Source organism: Bufo bufo, chromosome 9, assembly GCF_905171765.1.
Source record: "Bufo bufo chromosome 9, aBufBuf1.1, whole genome shotgun sequence".
Classification (NCBI taxonomy): Eukaryota; Metazoa; Chordata; class Amphibia; order Anura; family Bufonidae; genus Bufo; species Bufo bufo.
The window spans coordinates 229106665-229134530 of record NC_053397.1 but is presented as its reverse complement, the minus strand read 5'-3'; the positions used below and the strand labels follow the sequence as shown (position 1 = coordinate 229134530).

At 54.9% G+C, this 27866-nt stretch overlaps 1 protein-coding gene across 3 annotated transcripts; it reads right to left on the bottom strand.

The window, feature by feature from the left end:
- LRRC41 (leucine rich repeat containing 41) lies at positions 1-27805 on the bottom strand. Of its 3 annotated transcripts, none has more exons than XM_040408406.1 (10): positions 27581-27805; positions 26027-26113; positions 21850-21920; positions 20970-21774; positions 14713-14946; positions 14477-14641; positions 12488-12586; positions 11989-12111; positions 11746-11821; positions 1-277 (listed from the first exon to the last, which is right to left on the bottom strand). In XM_040408406.1, the coding sequence occupies exons 1-10, from the start codon at positions 27684-27686 to the stop codon at positions 58-60; spliced, it is 1986 nt and encodes a 661-aa protein (XP_040264340.1). In that variant the 5' UTR covers positions 27687-27805; the 3' UTR covers positions 1-57. The 3 variants fall into 3 exon arrangements, with proteins under 3 accessions (XP_040264340.1, XP_040264342.1, XP_040264341.1); XM_040408408.1 differs by having other exon boundaries at positions 58-277; positions 26027-26090; XM_040408407.1 differs by lacking the exon at positions 27581-27805 and adding an exon at positions 26196-26263 and having other exon boundaries at positions 58-277; positions 26027-26156.
- Positions 27806-27866: the final 61 nt, after the last annotated feature.

The window sequence follows — 27866 nt, the reverse complement described above, 5'->3', positions numbered from 1 at the left end:
GGGGGTTTCTGCCTCAGCTTCTCATTCACCCCAATCCCCGGGGTGAGCAGCCTGACGTCACATGACACTGACATGGTCAGAGAAGGCCTGGCTGGAGTCCCAGCTATCACGGACCACCCGACAGACACCCTCCAGAGCCTGCAGGGCCTCCCTGGCGAGTACAGGGTCCCGGTCCAGTAGGTTCTGCGAGATGTCCAGCTGCCGCAGCGGGAGTTTCCCGAACCCCTCCAGCTTCTTAGTGAAGCGCAGCAGGCCGTCCGGCTTAATGCAGTTGGAGCTGAAAAGATGAAAAGTGCAGGTCAGTAAAGCTCTATTTCCTGTAGTCCTATGGCAGCACAGCCCCAAAGGGGTTAAAGCCCCCCAGGTACAACGAGGCGGGGTAATAAGCAGTCAGTAGGAAACAACCAGTTACCTCGGCCCCTAAGAACCTGAACCACCAGGGCCGGTGCATGTTTATAGAGCAATATTACAGGGAACCGGTCGTCAACTTTATACTGACCTCACTGAGGGCGGTATACAATAGTGACATCACTGAGGGCGGTATACAATAGTGACAGACATGCTGACATCACTGAAGGCGGTATACAATAGTGACATCACTGAGGGCGGTATACAATAGTGACAGACATGCTGACATCACTGAGGGCGGTATACAATAGTGACAGACATGCTGACATCACTGAGGGCGGTATACAATAGTGACAGACATGCTGACATCACTGAGGGCGGTATACAATAGTGACATCACTGAGGGCGGTATACAATAGTGACATCACTGAGGGCGGTATACAATAGTGACAGACATGCTGACATCACTGAGGGCGGTATACAATAGTGACATCACTGAGGGCGGTATACAATAGTGACAGACACGCTGACATCACTGAGGGCGGTATACAATAGTGACAGACACGGTGACATCACTGAGGGCGGTATACAATAGTGACAGACACGCTGACATCACTGAGGGCGGTATACAATAGTGACAGACATGGTGACATCACTGAGGGCGGTATACAATAGTGACAGACATGGTGACCTCACTGAGGGCGGTATACAATAGTGACAGACATGCTGACCTCACTGAGGGCGGTATACAATAGTGACAGACATGCTGACATCACTGAGGGCGGTATACAATAGTGACAGACATGGTGACATCACTGAGGGCGGTATACAATAGTGACAGACATGGTGACCTCACTGAGGGCGGTATACAATAGTGACAGACATGGTGACCTCACTGAGGGCGGTATACAATAGTGACAGACATGGTGACATCACTGAGGGCGGTATACAATAGTGACAGATATGGTGAGGGCGGTATACAATAGTGACAGACATGGTGACATCACTGAGGGCGGTATACAATAGTGACAGACATGCTGACATCACTGAGGGCAGTATACAATAGTGACAGACATGGTGACCTCACTGAGGGCGGTATACAATAGTGACAGACATGCTGACATCACTGAGGGCGGTATACAATAGTGACAGACATGGTGACATCACTGAGGGCAGTATACAATAGTGACAGACATGGTGACCTCACTGAGGGCGGTATACAATAGTGACAGACATGGTGACCTCACTGAGGGCGGTATACAATAGTGACAGACATGGTGACATCACTGAGGGCGGTATACAATAGTGACAGACATGGTGACATCACTGAGGGCGGTATACAATAGTGACAGACATGCTGACCTCACTGAGGGCGGTATACAATAGTGACAGACATGCTGACATCACTGAGGGCGGTATACAATAGTGACAGACATGGTGACCTCACTGAGGGCGGTATACAATAGTGACAGACATGCTGACATCACTGAGGGCGGTATACAATAGTGACAGACATGGTGACATCACTGAGGGCGGTATACAATAGTGACAGACATGGTGACATCACTGAGGGCGGTATACAATAGTGACAGACATGGTGACCTCACTGAGGGCGGTATACAATAGTGACAGACATGCTGACATCACTGAGGGCGGTATACAATAGTGACAGACATGGTGACATCACTGAGGGCGGTATACAATAGTGACAGACATGGTGACATCACTGAGGGCGGTATACAATAGTGACAGACATGCTGACATCACTGAGGGCGGTATACAATAGTGACAGACATGCTGACATCACTGAGGGCGGTATACAATAGTGACAGACATGCTGACATCACTGAGGGCGGTATACAATAGTGACAGACATGCTGACATCACTGAGGGCGGTATACAATAGTGACAGACATGGTGACATCACTGAGGGCGGTATACAATAGTGACAGACATGCTGACCTCACTGAGGGCGGTATACAATAGTGACAGACATGGTGACATCACTGAGGGCGGTATACAATAGTGACAGACATGGTGACATCACTGAGGGCGGTATACAATAGTGACAGACATGCTGACATCACTGAGGGCGGTATACAATAGTGACAGACATGCTGACATCACTGAGGGCGGTATACAATAGTGACAGACGTGGTGACATCACTGAGGGCGGTATACAATAGTGACAGACATGCTGACCTCACTGAGGGCGGTATACAATAGTGACAGACGTGCTGACATCACTGAGGGCGGTATACAATAGTGACAGACGTGCTGACATCACTGAGGGCGGTATACAATAGTGACAGACGTGGTGACATCACTGAGGGCGGTATACAATAGTGACAGACGTGGTGACATCACTGAGGGCGGTATACAATAGTGACAGACATGCTGACCTCACTGAGGGCGGTATACAATAGTGACAGACATGCTGACATCACTGAGGGCGGTATACAATAGTGACATCACTGAGGGCGGTATACAATAGTGACAGACATGGTGACCTCACTGAGGGCGGTATACAATAGTGACAGACATGCTGACCTCACTGAGGGCGGTATACAATAGTGACAGACATGCTGACATCACTGAGGGCGGTATACAATAGTGACAGACATGCTGACATCACTGAGGGCGGTATACAATAGTGACAGACATGCTGACATCACTGAGGGCGGTATACAATAGTGACAGACATGCTGAGGGCGGTATACAATAGTGACAGACACGCTGACATCACTGAGGGCGGTATACAATAGTGACAGACACGCTGACATCACTGAGGGCGGTATACAATAGTGACAGACGTGCTGACATCACTGAGGGCGGTATACAATAGTGACAGACGTGCTGACATCACTGAGGGCGGTATACAATAGTGACAGACGTGCTGACATCACTGAGGGCGGTATACAATAGTGACAGACACGCTGACATCACTGAGGGCGGTATACAATAGTGACAGACGTGCTGACATCACTGAGGGCGGTATACAATAGTGACAGACGTGCTGACATCACTGAGGGCAGTATACAATAGTGACAGACGTGCTGACCTCACTGAGGGCGGTATACAATAGTGACAGACATGGTGACCTCACTGAGGGCGGTATACAATAGTGACAGACGTGCTGACATCACTGAGGGCGGTATACAATAGTGACAGACGTGCTGACATCACTGAGGGCGGTATACAATAGTGACAGACGTGCTGACCTCACTGAGGGCGGTATACAATAGTGACAGACATGCTGACCTCACTGAGGGCGGTATACAATAGTGACAGACACACTGACATCACTGAGGGCGGTATACAATAGTGACAGACATGGTGACCTCACTGAGGGCGGTATACAATAGTGACAGACATGGTGAGGGCGGTATACAATAGTGACAGACATGCTGACCTCACTGAGGGCGGTATACAATAGTGACAGACGTGCTGACCTCACTGAGGGCGGTATACAATAGTGACAGACATGCTGACATCACTGAGGGCGGTATACAATAGTGACAGACATGCTGACCTCACTGAGGGTGGTATACAATAGTGACAGACATGCTGAGGGCGGTATACAATAGTGACAGACATGCTGAGGGCGGTATACAATAGTGACAGACATGCTGAGGGCGGTATACAATAGTGACAGACATGGTGACCTCACTGAGGGCGGTATACAATAGTGACAGACATGGTGACCTCACTGAGGGCGGTATACAATAGTGACAGAAGTGCTGACCTCACTGAGGGCGGTATACAATAGTGACAGACATGCTGACATCACTGAGGGCGGTATACAATAGTGACAGACATGCTGACATCACTGAGGGCGGTATACAATAGTGACAGACATGCTGAGGGCGGTATACAATAGTGACAGACATGCTGACCTCACTGAGGGCGGTATACAATAGTGACAGACATGCTGACCTCACTGAGGGCAGTATACAATAGTGACAGACATGCTGACCTCACTGAGGGCGGTATACAATAGTGACAGACGTGCTGACATCACTGAGGGCGGTATACAATAGTGACAGACATGCTGACCTCACTGAGGGCAGTATACAATAGTGACAGACATGCTGACCTCACTGAGGGCAGTATACAATAGTGACAGACATGGTGACCTCACTGAGGGCGGTATACAATAGTGACAGACATGCTGACATCACTGAGGGCGGTATACAATAGTGACAGACATGCCTCACTGAGGGCGGTATACAATAGTGACAGACACGGTGACATCACTGAGGGCGGTATACAATAGTGACAGACACGCTGACATCACTGAGGGCGGTATACAATAGTGACAGACATGCCTCGCTGAGGGCGGTATACAATAGTGACAGACATGCTGACCTCACTGAGGGCGGTATACAATAGTGACAGACGTGGTGACATCACTGAGGGCGGTATACAATAGTGACAGACATGCTGACATCACTGAGGGCGGTATACAATAGTGACAGACACGCTGACATCACTGAGGGCGGTATACAATAGTGACAGACATGCTGACATCACTGAGGGCGGTATACAATAGTGACAGACGTGCTGAGGGCGGTATACAATAGTGACATCACTGAGGGCGGTATACAATAGTGACAGACGTGCTGAGGGCGGTATACAATAGTGAGAGACGTGCTGAGGAGGGCGGTATACAATAGTGACAGACATGGTGATGTCATCGGTGTGTCACTCATCAGCTAATAGTAAGTGGTGGCCGAGAACCGCCATCAATCACTGCAGCCCGGGCCTGGAAGAGTCACATCTGCCTGAGAAGAGTCCTGGTCATTATAATCTCCCGCTGATGACAGATCTCTCCTAGAGAAAACTAGGTAGAAGCCGGTCAGTCATCAGCGGGAATAACCAGGACTCTTCTCAGGAGGCCGGGACTCTTATCCAGTCTGCACCGATTGTGATGTCGGTTCTCGGCAACCACTTACTTATATCTTATAAATGACCGACCGCTGAAATCCACTCACCTCTCTACTTTATACTGCAGTTACTATGGGCAGCATAAAGGCGAGGACAGGTTCCCTTTAAAGGGAGGGAAAGCCGCGCTGCCTGCAGACCGCAGGAAATGAAAGTTTCAGGTAAATCCGTTTTCCTGGACATCCTACTGCAGCACAGTCACAAATAAGACAACGTGGTGTCCAAGTGGTGGGACAGAAGACCCCATTCCAATATTCTATGGAAGATAGAGGCCTACATCATAAGAATGCCCGCCCTGGAATCCTTCCTCAATGGCGAAGACACTGACCATGTGGCAGCATTGCAAACTTGTGCCCAGTTCAGCCCAGGACATTGCAGCAGAGCAGGTAAGTGACTGGTGACACTTCCAATAGCCCCTGCTCCACCCAGGGAATGGCCCTTGATGCCGAAGAAACAGGGTCTCAGAGTTCCTGAAGATATCTGACCTTTCAATATATATTTTTATTTTATACACTAAAATTTTTCCCTTTGAGAGCTGATTTTCTCCTCCCTTCTTCAGAAGGTTCTTGTGTTGAGGCTCCTCCAGTCCTCACTGGAGCGCCCCCTCGACTGGTGGTAATTATCTCGACTGGTGGTTGAGGGTAAGGTTGGAGGTGAGCCAAGACCAGTCCGACCACCACGGATATTTCAGGTTGGAGGACGGTCCCTTCTTGGGTCACAATCTGTCTACATGTGAACCAGTCAGAGGAGTCCTTAGTGAGGACTTTTCTGAGGCCGGGGAATCAGGAATTTGCCACAAAGCAGATGCCTGAGTTTCAGCCTCCACTTCAGCCCTTGGTGATAGAACATCCAAGTGTTTCTCATCTGGGCTCTAGATCCATCCGTTCCAAGGAGTGGATATTGTCTTGGGGAAAATGTGGAATATGGCGCCTAGTATTACCTCTGATGAAGATAGGAGATGCAACACTTATGACATATGAAATGGACACTGGGGGTGAGGAAAGGCGACTTGTCCCCTTGATAAATTGCATCTCCTCTCTGAAGACAACTTTATCGTCAGCTGAAGAGAATTTGGGATGGAACCCGGAAGTTCAGCTCCTGAGTTGGGACTCGCTGTGCCTTCTTGTAATTGATCAGGAGCCATTATCTTGTACCAGATCCATCAGAAGACGCCTTTACCTGCCAAGTATGGGATGTAGTCACAGCTTGCATCCTCAGGGAGCCGGTCAGAAACACGGAAGGGCAGCCAAGGGACCTGCAGATGAAGAATGCGGGCGTCTGTGCACTGTGACCACCGGAATATCCTGTGGCTGGGAAGGTGCAGGTAGACATCTGTGCGATGTATCGTGGCCAGAGAAACGTGAAACACGTGACCAATCAAACAGGTCTCGGCTTGAATTTTCTGTTTCTGCCACTTCTTCAAAGGGTCCATTCACACGTCCGTAAGCGTTTTGCCGATCCGCAAAACACGGACACCGACACTGTGCGTTCAGCATTTTGCGGACTGCACATCGCTGGCACTTTACAGAAAATGCCTATTCTTGTCCACAATTGCGGACAAAAATAGGACATGTTCTATTTTTTTCGGTAACGGAATTGCAGACTCGGAAGAGCTCCAGTGAGGTGTAGACACTCTCTGTGGATACACCGGCCATCCAGCCTCCTCAGCCGGGCAGTAAGGAGGGGGCGCTGCAGTGAGGTGTAGACACTCTCCGCGGATGCACCGTCCATCCAGCCTCCTCAGCCGGGCACTAAGGAGGGGGCGCTCCAGTGAGGTGTAGACACTCTCCGCGGATGCACCGGCCATCCAGCCTCCTCAGCCGGGCAGTAAGGAGGGGGCGCTGCAGTGAGGTGTAGACACTCTCCGCGGATACACCGGCCATCCAGCCTCCTCAGCCGGGCAGTAAGGAGGGGGCGCTCCTGTGAGGTGTAGACACTCTCCGCGGATGCACCGGCCATCCAGCCTCCTCAGCCGGGCAGTAAGGAGGGGGCGCTCCTGTGAGGTGTAGACACTCTCCGCGGATGCACCGGCCATCCAGCCTCCTCAGCCGGGCAGTAAGGAGGGGGCGCTCCTGTGAGGTGTAGATACTCTCCGCGGATGCACCGGCCATCCAGCCTCCTCAGCCGGGCAGTAAGGAGGGGGCGCTCCAGTGAGGTGTAGACACTCCGCGGATGCACCGTCCATCCAGCCTCCTCAGCCGGGCAGTAAGGAGGGGGCGCTGCAGTGAGGTGTAGACACTCTCCGCGGATGCACTGTTCATCCAGCCTCATCAGCCGGGCAGTAAGGAGGGGGCGCTCCTGTGAGGTGTAGACACTCTCCGTGGATGCACCGTCCATCCAGCTTCCTCAGCCGGGCAGTAAGGAGCGGGCGCTCCTGTGAGGTGTAGACACTCTCCGCGGATGCACCGTCCATCCAGCCTCCTCAGCCGGGCAGTAAGGAGGGGGCGCTCCAGTGAGGTGTAGACACTCTCCGCGGATGCACCGGCCATCCAGCCTCCTCAGCCGGGCAGTAAGGAGGGGGCGCTCCAGTGAGGTGTAGACACTCTCCGCGGATGCACCGTCCATCCAGCCTCCTCAGCCGGGCAGTAAGGAGGGGGCGCTCCTGTGAGGTATAGACACTCTCTGTGGATACACCGGCCATCCAGCCTCCTCAGCCGGGCAGTAAGGAGGGGGCGCTCCTGTGAGGTGTAGACACTCTCCGCGGATGCACCGTCCATCCAGCCTCCTCAGCCGGGCAGTAAGGAGGGGGCGCTCCAGTGAGGTGTAGACACTCTCCGCGGATGCACCGTCCATCCAGCCTCCTCAGCCGGGCAGTAAGGAGGGGGCGCTCCTGTGAGGTGTAGACACTCTCCGCGGATGCACCGGCCATCCAGCCTCCTCAGCCGGGCAGTAAGGAGGGGGCGCTCCAGTGAGGTGTAGACACTCTCCGCGGATGCACCGTCCATCCAGCCTCCTCAGCCGGGCAGTAAGGAGGGGGCGCTCCTTTGAGGTGTAGATACTCTCCGCGGATACACCGGCCATCCAGCCTCCTCAGCCGGGCAGTAAGGAGGGGGCGCTCCAGTGAGGTGTAGACACTCTCCGCGGATGCACCGGCCATCCAGCCTCCTCAGCCGGGCAGTAAGGAGGGGGCGCTCCTGTGAGGTGTAGACACTCTCCGCGGATGCACCGGCCATCCAGCTTCCTCAGCCGGGCAGTAAGGAGGGGGCGCTCCTGTGAGGTGTAGACACTCTCTGTGGATACACCGGCCATCCAGCCTCCTCAGCCGGGCAGTAAGGAGGGGGCGCTGCAGTGAGGTGTAGACACTCTCTGTGGATACACCGGCCATCCAGCCTCCTCAGCCGGGCAGTAAGGAGGGGGCGCTGCAGTGAGGTGTAGACACTCTCCGCGGATGCACCGTTCATCCAGCCTCCTCAGCCGGGCAGTAAGGAGGGGGCGCTCCTGTGAGGTGTAGACACTCTCCGCGGATGCACCGTCCATCCAGCCGGGCAGTAAGGAGGGGGCGCTCCTGTGAGGTGTAGACACTCTCCGCGGATGCACTGTCCATCCAGCCTCCTCAGCCGGGCAGTAAGGAGGGGGCGCTGCAGTGAGGTGTAGACACTCTCCGCGGATGCACCGTTCATCTAGCCTCCTCAGCCGGGCAGTAAGGAGGGGGCGCTCCAGTGAGGTGTAGACACTCTCCGCGGTTGCACCGGCCATCCAGCCTCCTCAGCCGGGCAGTAAGGAGGGGGCGCTCCAGTGAGGTGTAGACACTCTCCGCGGATGCACCGTCCATCCAGCCTCCTCAGCCGGGTAGTAAGGAGGGGGCGCTGCAGTGAGGTGTAGACACTCTCCGCGGATGCACTGTCCATCCAGCCTCCTCAGCCGGGCAGTAAGGAGGGGGCGCTCCAGTGAGGTGTAGACACTCTCCGCGGATACACCGGCCATCCAGCCTCCTCAGCCGGGCAGTAAGGAGGGGGCGCTCCTGTGAGGTGTAGACACTCTCCGCGGATGCACTGTCCATCCAGCCTCCTCAGCCGGGCAGTAAGGAGGGGGCGCTCCAGTGAGGTGTAGACACTCTCCGCGGATACACCGGCCATCCAGCCTCCTCAGCCGGGCAGTAAGGAGGGGGCGCTCCTGTGAGGTATAGACACTCTCTGTGGATACACCGGCCATCCAGCCTCCTCAGCCGGGCAGTAAGGAGGGGGCGCTCCTGTGAGGTGTAGACACTCTCCGCGGATGCACAGTCCATCCAGCCTCCTCAGCCGGGCAGTAAGGAGGGGGCGCTCCAGTGAGGTGTAGACACTCTCCGCGGATGCACCGTTCATCCAGCCTCCTCAGCCGGGCAGTAAGGAGGGGGCGCTCCTGTGAGGTGTAGACACTCTCCGCGGATGCACCGTCCATCCAGCCTCCTCAGCCGGGCAGTAAGGAGGGGGCGCTGCAGTGAGGTGTAGACACTCTCCGCGGATGCACCGTCCATCCAGCCTCCTCAGCCGGGCAGTAAGGAGGGGGCGCTCCAGTGAGGTGTAGACACTCTCCGCGGATGCACCGGCCATCCAGCCTCCTCAGCCGGGCAGTAAGGAGGGGGCGCTCCTGTGAGGTGTAGACACTCTCCGTGGATACACCGGCCATCCAGCCTCCTCAGCCGGGCAGTAAGGAGGGGGCGCTCCTGTGAGGTGTAGACACTCTCCGCGGATGCACCGGCCATCCAGCCTCCTCAGCCGGGCAGTAAGGAGGGGGCGCTCCAGTGAGGTGTAGACACTCTCCGCGGATGCACCGGCCATCCAGCCTCCTCAGCCGGGCAGTAAGGAGGGGGCGCTCCTGTGAGGTGTAGACACTCTCCGCGGATGCACCGTCCATCCAGCCTCCTCAGCCGGGCAGTAAGGAGGGGGCGCTGCAGTGAGGTGTAGACACTCTCCGCGGATACACCGGCCATCCAGCCTCCTCAGCCGGGCAGTAAGGAGGGGGCGCTCCTGTGAGGTGTAGACACTCTCCGTGGATACACCGGCCATCCAGCCTCCTCAGCCGGGCAGTAAGGAGGGGGCGCTCCTGTGAGGTGTAGACACTCTCCGCGGATGCACCGTCCATCCAGCCTCCTCAGCCGGGCAGTAAGGAGGGGGCGCTGCAGTGAGGTGTAGACACTCTCCGCGGATACACCGGCCATCCAGCCTCCTCAGCCGGGCAGTAAGGAGGGGGCGCTCCTGTGAGGTGTAGACACTCTCTGTGGATACACCGGCCATCCAGCCTCCTCAGCCGGGCAGTAAGGAGGGGGCGCTCCTGTGAGGTGTAGACACTCTCCGTGGATACACCGTCCATCCAGCCTCCTCAGCCGGGCAGTAAGGAGGGGGCGCTCCTGTGAGGTGTAGACACTCTCCGCGGATGCACCGTCCATCCAGCCTCCTCAGCCGGGCAGTAAGGAGGGGGCGCTCCTGTGAGGTGTAGACACTCTCCGCGGATGCACCGTCCATCCAGCCTCCTCAGCCGGGCAGTAAGGAGGGGGCGCTCCAGTGAGGTGTAGACACTCTCCGCGGATGCACCGTCCATCCAGCCTCCTCAGCCGGGCAGTAAGGAGGGGGCGCTGCAGTGAGGTGTAGACACTCTCCGCGGATGCACCGTCCATCCAGCCTCCTCAGCCGGGCAGTAAGGAGGGGGCGCTCCTGTGAGGTGTAGACACTCTCCGCAGATGCACCGTCCATCCAGCCTCCTCAGCCGGGCAGTAAGGAGGGGGCGCTCCAGTGAGGTGTAGACACTCTCCGCGGATGCACCGTCCATCCAGCCTCCTCAGCCGGGCAGTAAGGAGGGGGCGCTCCTGTGAGGTGTAGACACTCTCCGCGGATGCTTCGTCCATCCAGCCTCCTCAGCCGGGCAGTAAGGAGGGGGCGCTCCAGTGAGGTGTAGATACTCTCCGCGGATGCACCGGCCATCCAGCCTCCTCAGCCGGGCAGTAAGGAGGGGGCGCTCCTGTGAGGTGTAGACACTCTCCGCGGATGCACCGTCCATCCAGCCTCCTCAGCCGGGCAGTGCACTCATGAGAGAGGTGGGAAGGGGGAAGGCACCATCTTGAATTGCCTTCAGACAGACCCATTGCAGTATTCCGCGGGACACCTGTGAGTAACTCCATGCATGCACAGTATTACGGACCTCGCTCTTACCGCAGGGAGGCGGTATACAGACAGGAAAAGGCTTGGACAGCGCAGGAGAAGTGTCCCCATCATGACCTAGAGAGAAATAACATCCAGCGGCTCCGCCTCTTAGGGGCCACGGTGACTGGTACCGCTCACTAACCTGTCTCTGACTAGTTGTACCTGGGGGGCTTTAACCCATTCCTGCCTGTACTGATGGGGGAAACGTCATACATGAAACATACGGCGCCCCAGGAGACATGGGCTGGTGTTAACTCATCTCCTCCAGAGGGCCAGTGTGCCCAGCCGAGGGGCCCCGTATACACGGGTCTACGTACAGGCGGAGGAGCGTTACCTGACATCCAAGTAGATGATTCCAGAGCGGGAGTCGGGGGAGTAGAGCTCAGCCAGTGCACACAGCCCATCATTACCTGAGGAAAAAACATTGCTTTGTAAGAACTGTGGCCCCAGAGCCAAGGGCCCATGTGTGACCTCAAACGTGCGCTCAATACAGAAGCCGTCTGATTCCGAAATCAAAAAGCTGAGCAACCCCCCTCCCTGGACATGTATGACTCAGCGCCATTACTGCGCCACTCACCCAGGCGGTTCCCGTTAAGCGTCAGGATCCTCACAGACGGGTTTCTTCTGACAGCGGCGACAAACTCTGCGACAAAATCAGCCGACGACGTCTCGAAGAGGCGGCAGAACGAGAACTTAATTTCTACAGAAGAGAAGAAAAGTGAAGCGGGGCAGACACCGGGGAGGTTATTGGGGGAGGGGGGGATGACACCAGGGAGGTTATTGGGGGGGGGGGGGGGGGGCAACACCAGGGAGGTTATTGGGAGACGACGACACCAGGGAGGTTATTGGGGACGGGACGATGACGACGCCAGGGAGGTTATTTGGGGGGGGGGAAAGACGACAGACACAACACCAGGAAGGTGATGGGGGGTGGGAGGGGGAGGAGACGACACCAGGCAGGTGATGGGGGGGGGGGGGTGACGATGACACCAGGCAGGTGATGGGGATGGGGAAGACGACACCAGGCAGGTGATGGGGGTGGGGAAGACGACACCAGGCAGGTTGGGATACGCTACCTTCAAGTCTGGAAAGACTAAGTAAGTGCAAAATCTCACGGGGAGCGTCCGACATCTTCATATCATGGAAACCCAGCCTCCGAAGTAGAACGTTACAGTCTAAAAAGTGACAGAAGACTCATTAGCCTCGGACAGGGAGTGCAGCTCTGGAGTATAATACAGGATGTAAGGTGGCACTGTGTAGTCAGTACAATGCTGCCGGTGCCGTCCCTCTTGCCATTTGTTTTGCAGACTGGACCTTCACCTGGCGACATTGCAATGTGGTTGAAGAAATCCAGCTCCACTTCGGTAAAGGAAAAATGTATTTTGCTTGCGGTGTCTACGTGTTTCGAGCTACTGAAGACAACTCGCGCCCTCACTCATGACACAATACGACATTAGAAAGTGGCAGTGTTTATAGAGGGACTGCGCCTGGTCTCACGGACTGCGGTCACATGACTGCAGACACGCCACGCCTGTGGAACACCATGAACAGAAAAAGCCGATACAGAAACGCACAACACGTGCACCGGCTGTGGGAAACAAGGTAAAGGAGAGAGTTTGAGGGACGGCTGTGAAGTGCAGGAACAATGACAGGACGGGTTTATTGTCTAGACGTAATCTTAAAGGATTCTCTATTTAATCGTTTTCTTTTGTAATCCCCTCCTCTTTTTGGGCAATAGGACCCTTTCTACACCCTGCACCACTAGATGCGATGTGTCCCCGCCTTGGCAGACAGCACAATGCGGCTGCCATGGAGGCGCACATTGGAAATGTGCCGCGTGTTCTGGTTTTTAGGGCTTTGGTGGTGCAGCCGACATATTGCAGTTTGCATTTTCTGCATGTGATTAAATAAACTGCAAAGGTCGTGTTGCAATTAAGGTTTGTTTCCATTTGAAGTTCCTGCCAGTTGAAGCGGAAACAAAGGTGTTGGATACGGACATGTGGGTGCAGCATCTGTAGCTTCCTTTGGTCGTGAGCCGGACGGGCCGCGGTTTCTTCCTGTCCGGATACAGGCTCGGACTGACCTAGTTAGCGATGGTGGGCGCTCTTCTGGCTGCACATTTAACCCCATCTGCAACAAGGGCCTCTGTACAATCAACAAAAAAATGAATAAAACTAACTTACATATGTATGAAGATCCAAAAAACTTTATTGTAAGTATATATAAACAGATAAACAATACATACAAATATAATAAAACAGGCAGCACAAGGCGGGACACACAGATGAGGAGCAGGTATCCCCGGAAGAAGCCAGATCTACTGGCGAAACGGCGTTGGGTCAGGAGTCGGCCGAGAGATCTCTGCACCAGTCAGGGTATGTTTATACTTTGTCCTTTTCATTCCAACCTCAATCTCTACAATCGCCTCCTCTGCACTTTGTTTGGGGCGTTGCTGCTGAGGTTTTGAGGTTTGCTCTTTCAGCTAGCATTCTCTTTTTCCCTGTTATTTCGTGCACTGATCTCCCGGCCTCTCCTCGGGTCCTGCTCCTCATCTGTGTGTCCCGCCTTGTGCTGCCTGTTTTATTATATATGTATGTATTGTTTATATATACTTACAATAAAGTTTTTTGGATCTTCATACATATGCAAGTTAGTTTTATTCATTTTTTTGGTGATTATCATGACTCCTTGGGGGTCCGATGTTTTTGATATTATTCTGTCCGGTGAATATTGGTTGACAAGAGCCTCTGTACAATGCAGCAGATCGGGGTGACCTCCAGGCTGTGTAACAGATTGCTTTTGTTGTCTTTATTACTTGTGGGTTTCACCTGGCGGCAGATCCAGGTGTGTGGTGGACCTGTACATCTACTACCTCTGTTATCTCGCTCAAGTACGCTCTATTCGGAGCCGCCGTCCCTCTTCTGGGATCTGCTATCACGTAAGCCGTGACCTGTAAAAGCTTCACTGATCCAGGAATGACAACCCCGACAACAGGCCGGGCCCTCATCACACAAGGTGCTGCGTCATATAGACAGGACACGAGGGAGCAGATGCGGCACCATTACCTGCAATCACCCGCAGAACGCGCCTCAGATCGTCCTGGTCTGAAAAGGTGGCATTGTCCAGAGAGAGCTCCACCAGGGAGGAGGACGCCTTCAGCACGGGCACCAGATGCTCCACCCGCACAGGGTCATGAGGAAAGCGGAGCTCCAGCTGCTGTAAGCCATTGTCTGCAGAGACCAGAAGAAGACGTAAGAATCAGGGACAACGGGGAGGAGCGAGCCCCGAGCACCAGACTCACCTGCGCACTGCGCGGCTCCAGCACCAGGACTCTCCCAGTCACTCTGACTCTCCAGGTCGTAGCTGAGGGACAACAGATGAAGGTTCGGGAGGTTCCTGAGCAACGTCTGCACCAGCTCCAGCATGGGGACGTAGGTGGTGATGTCACTCAGAGAGAAGACCCTGAGGCAGCAGCCAGGAGACCGCGACAGGGCAGACAACGCCTCCAAAACCAGAGCGATATTGGCCCCTAGATCTGAACAGAACACAGCATGACACAAGGGCCACATAGCGAAGTGTAGAGAACACGCCCCGCAAGCCATCACCCAATGTCCTCAGCTTCATGCGTGAAAAGTCATGAACTGTACTCAGAGCACCAGTCACCCCTGAACCCCAAAACTAGACATCACTTACAGTCAGGTCCATAAATACTGGGACATGGACACAATTCTAACATTTTTGCCTCTATACACCACCACAATGGATGTGAGATGAAACGGACAAGATGTGCTTTACCTGCAGACTGTCAGCTGTAATCTGAGGGGATTTACATCCAAATCAGGTGAACGGTGCAGGAATTACAGCAGTTAACAAGTGGGAGGCACAGATGTAAAGGGACCAGAAGTAATGGGACATAATAATAATCATAAATCAAACTGTCACTTTTTAATACTTGGTTACAAATCCTTTGCAGTCAATTACAGCCTGAAGTCTGGAACGCATAGACATCACCAGACGCTGGTCTCATCCCTGGTGATGCTCTGCCAGGCCTCTACTGCAACTGTCTTCAGTTCCTGCTTGTTCTTGGGGCATTTTCCCTTCAGTTTTGTCTTCAGACAGTGAAATGCAGCTCAATCGGATTCAGGTCCGGTGATTGACTCGGCCATTGCAGAACATTCCACTTCTTTCCCTTAGAAAACTCTTTGGTTTCTTTTGCAGTATGCTTTGGGTCATTGTCCATCTGCACTGTGAAGCGGAGTCCAAGCGGAGTTCTGAAGCATTGGGCTGAATATGAGCAGATAATATTGCCCGAAACCCTTCAGAATTCATCCTGCTGCTTCTGTCAGCAGTCACATCATCAATAAATACAAGAGAAGCAGTTCCATTGGCAGCCATACATGCCCACGCCATGACACTACCACCACCACCATGCTTCACTGATGAGGTGGTATGCTTAGGATCATGAGCAGCTCCTTTCCTTCTCCATACTCTTCTCTTCCCATCGCTCTGGTACAAGTTGATCTTGGTCTCATCTGTCCATAGGATGTTGTTCCAGAACTGTGGAGGCTTTTTTAGATGTCGTTTGGCAAACTCTAATCTGGCCTTCCTGTTTTTGAGGCTCACCAATGGTTTCCATCTTGAACCCTCTGTATTCACTCTGGTGAAGTCTTCTCCTGATTGTTGACTCTGGCACACATAGACCTACCTCCTGGAGAGTGTTCTTGGTCTGGCCAACTGTTGTGAAGGGTGTTTTCTTCACCAGGGAAAGAATTCCTCGCTCATCCACCACAGTTGTTTTCCGTGGTCTTCCGGGTCTTTTGGTGTTGCTGAGCTCACCGGTGCGTTCCTTCTTTATAAGAATGTTCCAGGCAGTTGTTTTGGCCGCGCCTAATGTTTTTGCTATCTCTCTGATGGGTTTGTTGTGTTTTTCAGCCTAATGATGGCTTCACTGATAGTGACCGCTCTTTGGATCTCATCTTGAGAGTTGACAGCAACAGATTCCAAATGCAGATATCAGACTGGAAATGACCTCTGGACCTTTTATCTGCTCATTGTAATTGGGATAATGAGGGAATAACACACACCGGCCATGGAACAGCTGAGAAGCCAATTGTCCCATTACTTCTGGACCCTTAACAAGTGGGAGGCACATATGTAACTGCTGTAATTCCTGCACCGTTCACCTGATTTGGATGTAAATCCCCTCAGATTACAGCTGACAGTCTGCAGGTAAAGCACATCTTGTCCGTTTCATTTCAGATCTATTGTGGTGGTGAATAGAGCCAAAAATGTTACAATTGTGTCCGTGTCCCAATATTTATGGACCTGACTGTACATCCTGTATTACACTCCAGAGCTGTACTCACTATTCTGCTGGTGCAGTCACTGTGTACATACATTACTGATCCGGAGTTACATCCTGTATTATACTCCAGAGCTGCACTCACTATTCTGCTGGTGCAGTCACTGTGCACATACATTACTTAGCCTGTACTGATCCTGAGTTACATCCTGTATTATACTCCAGAGCTGCACTCACTATTCTGCTGGTGCAGTCACTGTGTATATACATTACTTATCCTGTACTGATCCTCAGTTACATCCTGTATTATACTCCAGAGCTGCACTCACTATTCTGCTGGTGCAGTCACTGTGTACATACATTACTTATCCTGTACTGATCCTGAGTTACATCCTGTATTATACTCCAGAGCTACACTCACTATTCTGCTGGTGCAGTCACTGTGTACAGACATTACTTATCCTGTACTGATCCTGAGTTACATCCTGTATTATACTCCAGAGCTGCACTCACTATTCTGCTGGTGCAATCACTGTGTACATACATTACTTATCCTGTACTGATCCTGAGTTACATCCTGTATTATACTCCAGAGCTGCACTCACTATTCTGCTGGTGCAGTCACTGTGTACATACATTACTTATCCTGTACTGATCCTGAGTTACATCCTGTATTATACTCCAGAGCTGCACTCACTATTCTGCTGGTGCAGTCACTGTGTACATACATTACTTATCCTGTACTGATCCTCAGTTACATCCTGTATTATACTCCAGAGCTGCACTCACTATTCTGCTGGTGCAGTCACTGTGTACATACATTACTTATCCTGTACTGATCCTGAGTTACATCCTGTATTATACCCCAGAGCTGCACTCACTATTCTGCTGGTGCAGTCACTGTGTACATACATTACTTATCCTGTACTGATCCTGAGTTACATCCTGTATTATACTCCAGAGCTGCACTCACTATTCTGCTGGTGCAGTCACTGTGTACATACATTACTTATCCTGTACAGATCCTGAGTTACATCCTGTATTATACTCCAGAGCTGCACTCACTATTCTGCTGGTGCAGTCACTGTGTACATACATTACTTATCCTGTACTGATCCTGAGTTACATCCTGTATTATACTCCAGAGCTGCACTCACTATTCTGCTGGTGCAGTCACTGTGTACATACATTACTTATCCTGTACTGATCCTGAGTTACATCCTGTATTATACTCCAGAGCTGCGCTCACTATTCTGCTGGTGCAGTCACTGTGTACATACATTACTTATCCTGTACGGATCCCGAGTTACATCCTGTATTATACTCCAGAGCTGCACTCACTATTCTGCTGGTGCAGTCACTGTGTACATACATTACTTATCCTGTACTGATCCTGAGTTACATCCTGTATTATACTCCAGAGCTGCACTCACTATTCTGCTGGTGCAGTCACTGTGTACATACATTACTTATCCTGTACTGATCCTGAGTTACATCCTGTATTATACTCCAGAGCTACACTCACTATTCTGCTGGTGCAGTCACTGTGTACAGACATTACTTATCCTGTACTGATCCTGAGTTACATCCTGTATTATACTCCAGAGCTGCACTCACTATTCTGCTGGTGCAATCACTGTGTACATACATTACTTATCCTGTACTGATCCTGAGTTACATCCTGTATTATACTCCAGAGCTGCACTCACTATTCTGCTGGTGCAGTCACTGTGTACATACATTACTTATCCTGTACTGATCCTGAGTTACATCCTGTATTATACCCCAGAGCTGCACTCACTATTCTGCTGGTGCAGTCACTGTGTACATACATTACTTATCCTGTACTGATCCTGAGTTACATCCTGTATTATACTCCAGAGCTGCACTCACTATTCTGCTGGTGCAGTCACTGTGTACATACATTACTAATCCTGTACTGATCCTGAGTTACATCCTGTATTATACTCCAGAGCTGCACTCACTATTCTTCTGGTGCAATCACTGTGTACATACATTACTTATCCTGTACTGATCCTGAGTTACATCCTGTATTATACTCCAGAGCTGCACTCACTATTCTGCTGGTGCAGTCACTGTGTACATACATTACTTATCCTGTACTGATCCTGCGTTACATCCTGTGTTATACTCCAGAGCTGCACTCACTATTCTGCTGGTGCAGTCACTGTGTACATACATTACTTATCCTGTACTGATCCTGAGTTACATCCTGTATTATACTCCAGAGCTGCACTCACTATTCTGCTGGTGCAGTCACTGTGTACATACATTACTTATCCTGTACTGATCCTGAGTTACATCCTGTATTATACTCCAGAGCTGCACTCACTATTCTGCTGGTGCAGTCACTGTGTACATACATTACTTATCCTGTACTGATCCTGAGTTACATCCTGTATTATACTCCAGAGCTGCACTCACTATTCTGCTGGAGTCATTGGGTAGAAGTTCAGTGCTCTCGTCACATTCCACCTCCATAAGCCTCTCTGGTCTCCCAGTCATAGGCATGAATATGGATCTGGTTCCTCCTATGCTCCTCTGGGAAGGTCCCTCTTTTGCTCTTCCTGGAAAACCTTCTAGGAGGGTCAGTTGCTCCTCAGAGCTCTGTCACCTTACATGGACCCCCCCATGGTCAGCAGAGGGTCAGTTGCTCCTCAGAGCTCTGTCACCTTACATGGACCCCCCCATGGTCAGCAGAGGGTCAGTTGCTCCTCAGCGCTCTGTCACCTTACATGGACCCCCCCATGGTCAGCAGAGGGTCAGTTGCTCCTCAGAGCTCTGTCACCTTACATGGACCCCCCCCCATGGTCAGCAGAGGGTCAGTTGCTCCTTAGGGCTGTCACCTTACATGGACCTCCCCATGGTCAGCAGAGGGTCAGTTGCTCCTCAGAGCTCTGTCACCTTACATGGACCTCCCCATGGTCAGCAGAGGGTCAGTTGCTCCTCAGAGCTCTGTCACCTTACATGGACCCCCCCATGGTCAGCAGAGGGTCAGTTGCTCCTCAGCGCTCTGTCACCTTACATGGACCCCCCCATGGTTAGCAGAGGGTCAGTTGCTCCTCAGAGCTCTGTCACCTTACATGGACTCCCCATAGTCAGCAGAGGTTCAGTTGCTCCTCAGAGCTGTCACCTTGGTCCCCCCCATGGTCAGCAGAGGGTCAGTTGCTCCTCAGCGCTCTGTCACCTTACATGGACTCCCCATAGTCAGCAGAGGTTCAGTTGCTCCTCAGAGATGTCACCTTACATGGACCCCCCCCCCTTGGTCAGCAGAGGGTCAGTTGCTCCTCAGCGCTGTCACCTTGGACCCCCCCATGGTCAGCAGAGGGTCAGTTGCTCCTCAGCGCTCTGTCACCTTACATGGACCCTCCCATGGTCAGCAGAGGGTCAGTTGCTCCTCAGAGCCGTCACCTTACATGGACTCCCCATAGTCAGCAGAGGGTCAGTTGCTCCTCAGCGCTCTGTCACCTTACATGGACCCTCCCATGGTCAGCAGAGGGTCAGTTGCTCCTCAGAGCCGTCACCTTACATGGACCCCCCCCATGGTCAGCACAGGGTCAGTTGCTCCTCAGCGCTCTGTCACCTTACATGGACCCTCCCATGGTCAGCAGAGGGTCAGTTGCTCCTCAGAGCTCTGTCACCTTACATGGACCCCCCCCCCCCCATGGTCAGCACAGGGTCAGTTGCTCCTCAGCGCTCTGTCACCTTACATGGACCCCTCCCATGGTCAGCAGAGGGTCAGTTGCTCCTCAGAGCTGTCACCTTGGTCCCCCCCATGGTCAGCAGAGGGTCAGTTGCTCCTCAGCGCTCTGTCACCTTACATGGACCCTCCCATGGTCAGCAGAGGGTCAGTTGCTCCTCAGAGCTGTCACCTTGGACCCCCCCCCCCATGGTCAGCAGAGGGTCAGTTGCTCTTCAGCGCTCTGTCACCTTACATGGACCCCCCCATGGTCAGCAGAGGGTCAGTTGCTCCTCAGCGCTGTCACCTTGGACCCCCCCATGGTCAGCAGAGGGTCAGTTGCTCCTCAGAGCTGTCACCTTGGACCCCCCCATGGTCAGCAGAGGGTCAGTTGCTCCTCAGAGCTGTCACCTTGGACCCCCCCCCCCATGGTCAGCAGAGGGTCAGTTGCTCATCAGCGCTCTGTCACCTTACATGGACCCCCCCATGGTCAGCACACACTACACCAGTGCTGGTCTACACAATGATGAAGCAGAGCTCAGGGTGCATTACTCACCGTTGTACGCCATAGTCAGCCGTTCCAGGGACGTCCACGAGCGCAGCAGGCGGCACAGAGAGCGACAGGAGGGTAAAGTAAGGGGGATGTTATGTAGGTTGAGTGCTTTGACACTCTTGAAAAGCACGGCCCCAGATAACGGTGACGCCCCCACACTTCTCACCCCTTCCACACAGGAGGCCTCGGGGGCGCTCTCTTCCACTGCTGAAACACTAAAAATGAAGTCATACAAGTCACTGGGCTCAGAGGAGTGGCCCCCGCCCGGGCCCCCACATGAGGTAGATGAGGCAGGGACATTCTGGCTGATATTAAGGGGCTGCAGGCTTAACATGGCGCCGCTCCGCTCCTCGCTGCTGCCGGGGGCGCTGTCAGCCGGGAGGCAGGAGCTGCAGGGGCAGTCTGGGGCAGGCTGCCAGTAGCCGGCGCTCATTGTCAGGATCAGGTCCAGCAGCTGGTTGTCAGGACAGGGCCAGGACAGCACCGACACCTTGTTGACGTGGCCGTGGTGGATGAGGTGGTGCAGCAGCAGGCGCAGGCACTTCTGGGTGTCGGGGTCAGACGAGCGCAGGTGCAGGAACTTCAGCGCCTCCGCAGACTGGGCCAGGCTCTGCAGCAGGGCGGGGGTCAGCTCCGTCACCTCCTGCTGCTTGTTACAGATGGTCAGCTCCGAGACATGGCGCGCGCTGTGCACCAGCGGGGAGAAGCGGCGGTCGTGCAGCCGCCGGTCAGAGGACACGTCAAGGATCCCGCGAAGGACATTGTGGAAAAACGCTTCAAGGAACTTCTTCCTCCAGCACATCACTGTCTGGAATCAAAGATGGAGGGTGTGAATACTAACGCAGCGCCAGGACGGGTGCACGCCCCCGCTCAGCGCACTCACCACCAGTCGGGACGGTTTACTCTTCATGATGTCCTTCCACAACTTACACCAGACGGACTGTGTGGAGAGCCCTGGAGGGAGAAGAGCAGGGGGAGGAGCCATGAGGTGGGCGGGACCACAGGTCAAGAGGCGGATAGCTAGGTGGGCGGGACCAGAGGTCATGATGAGGATAGCTAGGTGGGCGGGACCAGAGGTCATGATGAGGATAGCTAGGTGGGCGGGACTAGAGGTCATGAGGAAGAAAGCTAGGTGGGCGGGACCAGAGGTCAAGAGGCAGATAGCTAGGTGGGCGGGACCAGAGGTCATGATGAGGATAGCTAGGTGGGCGGGACTAGAGGTCATGAGGAAGAAAGCTAGGTGGGCGGGACCACAGGTCAAGAGGCAGATAGCTAGGTGGGCGGGACCAGAGGTCATGATGAGGATAGCTAGGTGGGCGGGACTAGAGGTCAAGAGGCAGATAGCTAGGTGGGCGGGACCAGAGGTCATGATGAGGATAGCTAGGTGGGCGGGACTAGAGGTCATGAGGAAGAAAGCTAGGTGGGCAGGACCAGAGGTCATGATGAGGATAGCTAGGTGGGCGGGACCACAGGTCAAGAGAAGGATAGCTAGGTGGGCGGGACCAGAGGTCAAGAGGCAGATAGCTAGGTGGGCGGGACCACAGGTCAAGAGGCGGATAGCTAGGTGGGCGGGACCAGAGGTCATGAGGAAGATAGCTAGGTGGGCGGGACCAGAGGTCATGAGGAAGATAGCTAGGTGGGCGGGACCAGAGGTCATGAGGAAGATAGCTAGGTGGGCGGGACCAGAGGTCATGAGGAAGATAGCTAGGTGGGCGGGACCAGAGGTCATGATGAGGATAGCTAGGTGGGCGGGACCAGAGGTCATGATGAGGATAGCTAGGTGGGCGGGACCAAAGGTCAAGAGGCGGATAGCTAGGTGGGTGGGACCAGAGGTCATAAGGAAGATAGCTAGGTGGGTGGGACCAGAGGACATGAGAGATAGCTAGGTGGGCGGGACCAGAGGTCATGAGAAAGATAGATAGGTGGGCGGAACCAAAGGTCAAAAGGCGGATAGCTAGGTGGGCGGGACCAGAGGTCATGAGGAGGATAGATAGGTGGGCGGAACCAAAGGTCAAAAGGCGGATAGCTAGGTGGGCGGGACCAGAGGTCATGATGAGGATAGCTAGGTGGGCGGGACCAAAGGTCAAGAGGCGGATAGCTAGGTGGGCGGGACCAGAGGTCATGAGGAAGATAGCTAGGTGGGTGGGACCAGAGGTCATGAGAAAGATAGCTAGGTGGGCGGGACCAGAGGTCATGAGAAAGATAGATAGGTGGGCGGAACCAAAGGTCAAAAGGCGGATAGCTAGGTGGGCGGGACCAGAGGTCATGAGGAGGATAGATAGGTGGGCGGAACCAAAGGTCAAGAGGTGGATAACTAGGTGGGCGGGACCAGAGGTCATGAGGAAGAAAGCTAGGTGGGCGGGACCAAAGGTCAAGAGGCGGATAGCTAGGTGGGCAGGACCAGAGGTCATGAGGAAGATAGCTAGGTGGGTGGGACCAGAGGTCAAGAGGCGGATAGCTAGGTGGGCGGGACCAAAGGTCAAGAGGCGGATAGCTAGGTGGGCGGGACCAAAGGTCAAGAGGCGGATAGCTAGGTGGGCAGGACCAAAGGTCAAGAGGCGGATAGCTAGGTGGGTGGGACCAGAGGTCATGAGGAAGATGGCTAGGTGGCGGGACCAGAGGTCATGAGGAGGATAGATAGGTGGGCGGAACCAAAGGTCAAGAGGTGGATAACTAGGTGGGTGGGACCAGAGGTCATGATGAGGATAGCTAGGTGGGTGGAACCAAAGGTCAAGAGGCGGATAGCTAGGTGGGCGGGACCAGAGGTCATGAGGAAGAAAGCTAGGTGGGCGGGACCAGAGGTCATGATGAGGATAGCTAGGTGGGTGGGACCAGAGGTCATGATGAGGATAGCTAGGTGGGCGGGACCAAAGGTCAAGAGGTGGATAACTAGGTGGGCGGGACCAGAGGTCATGAGGAAGAAAGCTAGGTGGGCGGGACCAAAGGTCAAGAGGCGGATAGCTAGGTGGGCGGGACCAAAGGTCAAGAGGCGGATAGCTAGGTGGGCGGGACCAGAGGTCATGAGGAAGATGGCTAGGTGGCGGGACCAGAGGTCATGAGGAAGATAGCTTGGTGGGTGGGACCAGAGGTCATGATGAGGATAGCTAGGTGGGTGGAACCAAAGGTCAAGAGGCGGATAGCTAGGTGGGCGGGACCAGAGGTCATGAGGAAGAAAGCTAGGTGGGCGGGACCAGAGGTCATGATGAGGATAGCTAGGTGGGTGGGACCAGAGGTCATGATGAGGATAGCTAGGTGGGCGGGACCAGAGGTCATGATGAGGATAGCTAGGTGGGCGGGGCCAGAGGTCATGATGAGGATAGCTAGGTGGGCGGGAACAGAGGTCATGAGGAAGAAAGCTAGGTGGGCGGGACCAGAGGTCATGAGGAAGAAAGCTAGGTGGGCGGGACCAGAGGTCATGATGAGGATAGCTAGGTGGGCGGGACCAGAGGTCAAGAGGCGGATAGCTAGGTGGGCCGGACCAGAGGTCATGATAAGGATAGCTAGGTGGGCGGGACCAGAGGTCATGATGAGGATAGCTAGGTGGGCGGGACCAAAGGTCAAGAGGCGGATAGCTAGGTGGGTGGGACCAGAGGTCATGAGGAAGATAGCTAGGTGGGTGGGACCAGAGGTCAAGAGGCGGATAGCTAGGTGGGCGGGACCAGAGGTCATGATGAGGATAGCTAGGTGGGCGGGACCAAAGGTCAAGAGGCGGATAGCTAGGTGGGTGGGACCAGAGGTCATAAGGAAGATAGCTAGGTGGGTGGGACCAGAGGTCATGAGAAAGATAGCTAGGTGGGCGGGACCAGAGGTCATGAGAAAGATAGATAGGTGGGCGGAACCAAAGGTCAAAAGGCGGATAGCTAGGTGGGCGGGACCAGAGGTCATGAGGAGGATAGATAGGTGGGCGGAACCAAAGGTCAAAAGGCGGATAGCTAGGTGGGCGGGACCAGAGGTCATGATGAGGATAGCTAGGTGGGCGGGACCAAAGGTCAAGAGGTGGATAACTAGGTGGGCGGGACCAGAGGTCATGAGGAAGAAAGCTAGGTGGGCGGGACCAGAGGTCATGATGAGGATAGCTAGGTGGGTGGAACCAGAGGTCATGATGAGGATAGCTAGGTGGGCGGGACCAAAGGTCAAGAGGTGGATAACTAGGTGGGCGGGACCAGAGGTCATGAGGAAGAAAGCTAGGTGGGCGGGACCAAAGGTCAAGAGGCGGATAGCTAGGTGGGCGGGACCAAAGGTCAAGAGGCGGATAGCTAGGTGGGCGGGACCAGAGGTCATGAGGAAGATAGCTAGGTGGGTGGGACCAGGGGTCAAGAGGCGGATAGCTAGGTGGGCGGGACCAAAGGTCAAGAGGCGGATAGCTAGGTGGGTGGGACCAGAGGTCATGAGGAAGATGGCTAGGTGGCGGGACCAGAGGTCAAGAGGCGGATAGCTAGGTGGGCGGGACCAGAGGTCATGATGAGGATAGCTAGGTGGGCGGGACCAGAGGTCATGATGAGGATAGCTAGGTGGGTGGGAACAGAGGTCATGAGGAAGAAAGCTAGGTGGGCGGGACCAGAGGTCATGAGGAAGAAAGCTAGGTGGGCGGGACCAGAGGTCATGATGAGGATAGCTAGGTGGGCGGGACCAGAGGTCAAGAGGCGGATAGCTAGGTGGGCAGGACCAGAGGTCATGATGAAGATAGCTAGGTGGGCCGGACCAGAGGTCATGATGAGGATAGCTAGGTGGGCGGGACCAGAGGTCATGATGAGGATAGCCAAGTGGGCCGGACCAGAGGTCATGAGGAAGACCGCTAGGTGGGCGGGACTGGAGGTCATGATGAGGATAGCTAGGTGGGCGGGAACAGAGGTCATGAGGAGCATAGCTAGGTGGGCGGGACCAGAGGTCATGATGAGGATAGCTAGGTGGGCGGGACCAGAGGTCATGATGAGGATAGCTAGGTGGGCGGGACCAGAGGTCATAATGAAATGGAAAGGTGGGCGGGACCAGGGGGTCATGATGATGATAGCTAAATGGGCGGGACCAGAGGGCTGTGGCCTGGAGGGGGGTGCACTGACCTTTCCGCACGGCTGCCGCCTCGATCCTCTCCAGGTAATAGATATTAAGCATCGGGAGGAGGCCCTGAAGGACGACAGACGGGAGCCCTGAAAAGACACGTCACATGACCACGACGCCCAAAGACACCCCCTGCCCTCATCACATGACCCCGGCCTCAACAGACACCCCCCTCCCCATCACATGACCCTGGCCCCCACAGACATCCCTGGGTCACATGACCCCGGCCCCCACAGACACCCTCCTCCCCGTCACATGACCCCGGCCCCCACAGACACCCTCCTCTCCGTCACATGACCCCGGCCCCCACAGACATCCCTGGGTCACATGACCCCGGCCCCCACAGACACCCTCCTCCCCGTCACATGACCCCGGCCCCCACAGACACCCTCCTCTCCGTCACATGACCCCGGCCCCCACAGACACCCTCCTCTCCGTCACATGACCCCGGCCCCCACAGACAACCCTGGGTCACATGACCCCGGCCCCCACAGACACCCTCCTCTCCATCACATGACCCCGGCCCCCACAGACACCCTCCTCTCCATCACATGACCTCGGCCCCCACAGACAACCCTGGGTCACTTGACCCCGGCCCCCACAGACACCCGGTCACATGACCCCGGCCCCCACAGACAACCCTGGGTCACTTGACCCCGGCCCCCACAGACACCCGGTCACATGACCCCGGCCCCCACAGACACCCGGTCACATGACCCCGGCCCCCACAGACACCCGGTCACATGACCCCGGCCCCCACAGACACCCGGTCACATGACCCCGGCCCCCACAGACACCCGGTCACATGACCCCGGCCCCCACAGACACCCGGTCACATGACCCCGGCCCCCACAGACACCCGGTCACATGACCCCGGCCCCCACAGACACCCGGTCACATGACCCCGGCCCCCACAGACACCCGGTCACATGACCCCGGCCCCCACAGACACCCGGTCACATGACCCCGGCCCCCACAGACACCCGGTCACATGACCCCGGCCCCCACAGACACCCGGTCACATGACCCCGGCCCCCACAGACACCCAGTCACATGACCCCGGCCCCCACAGACACCCAGTCACATGACCCCGGCCCCCACAGACACCCAGTCACATGACCCCGGCCCCCACAGACACCCAGTCACATGACCCCGGCCCCCACAGACACCCAGTCACATGACCCCGGCCCCCACAGACACCCAGTCACATGACCCCGGCCCCCACAGACACCTCCCCCTCCCCGTCACATGACCCCGGCCCCCACAGACACCTCCTCCCCCTCGTCACATGACCCCGGCCCCCACAGACACCTCCTCCCCCTAACATGACCCCGGCCCACACAGACACCCCCTTCCCCGTCACATGACCCCGGCCCCCACAGACACCTCCCCCTCCCCGTCACATGACCCCGGCCCCCACAGACACCTCCCCCTCCCCGTCACATGACCCCGGCCCCCACAGACACCTCCTCCCCCTCACATGACCCCGGCCCCCACAGACACCCCCCTCCCCGTCACATGACCCCGGCCCCCACAGACACCCCTCCCCCTCTCACCCCACACGTCTTCCTCCAGCCGCTCCATGTCTGCGGTCACCGCCTGGGCGGACAGCTGGAACAGGGTGGCCGGGCTCCCTCCCGCATCTTCCGGCGATCTCTCCATGGCCTAAGGTCCCCGCTCTGCGGCTCATATCACGTGGACCAAAACCTGGAGCCTCGGACAAGTCAGGAAGGAGCAAAGGGACTGCCCGTCACAGCGCCGCCATCTTACAGGGATGTTTGCATCACGTGACGTCGCAAGGAGGCGTGTCCTCCAGCTTGGGACCGTCACTCAGGCTCCCCC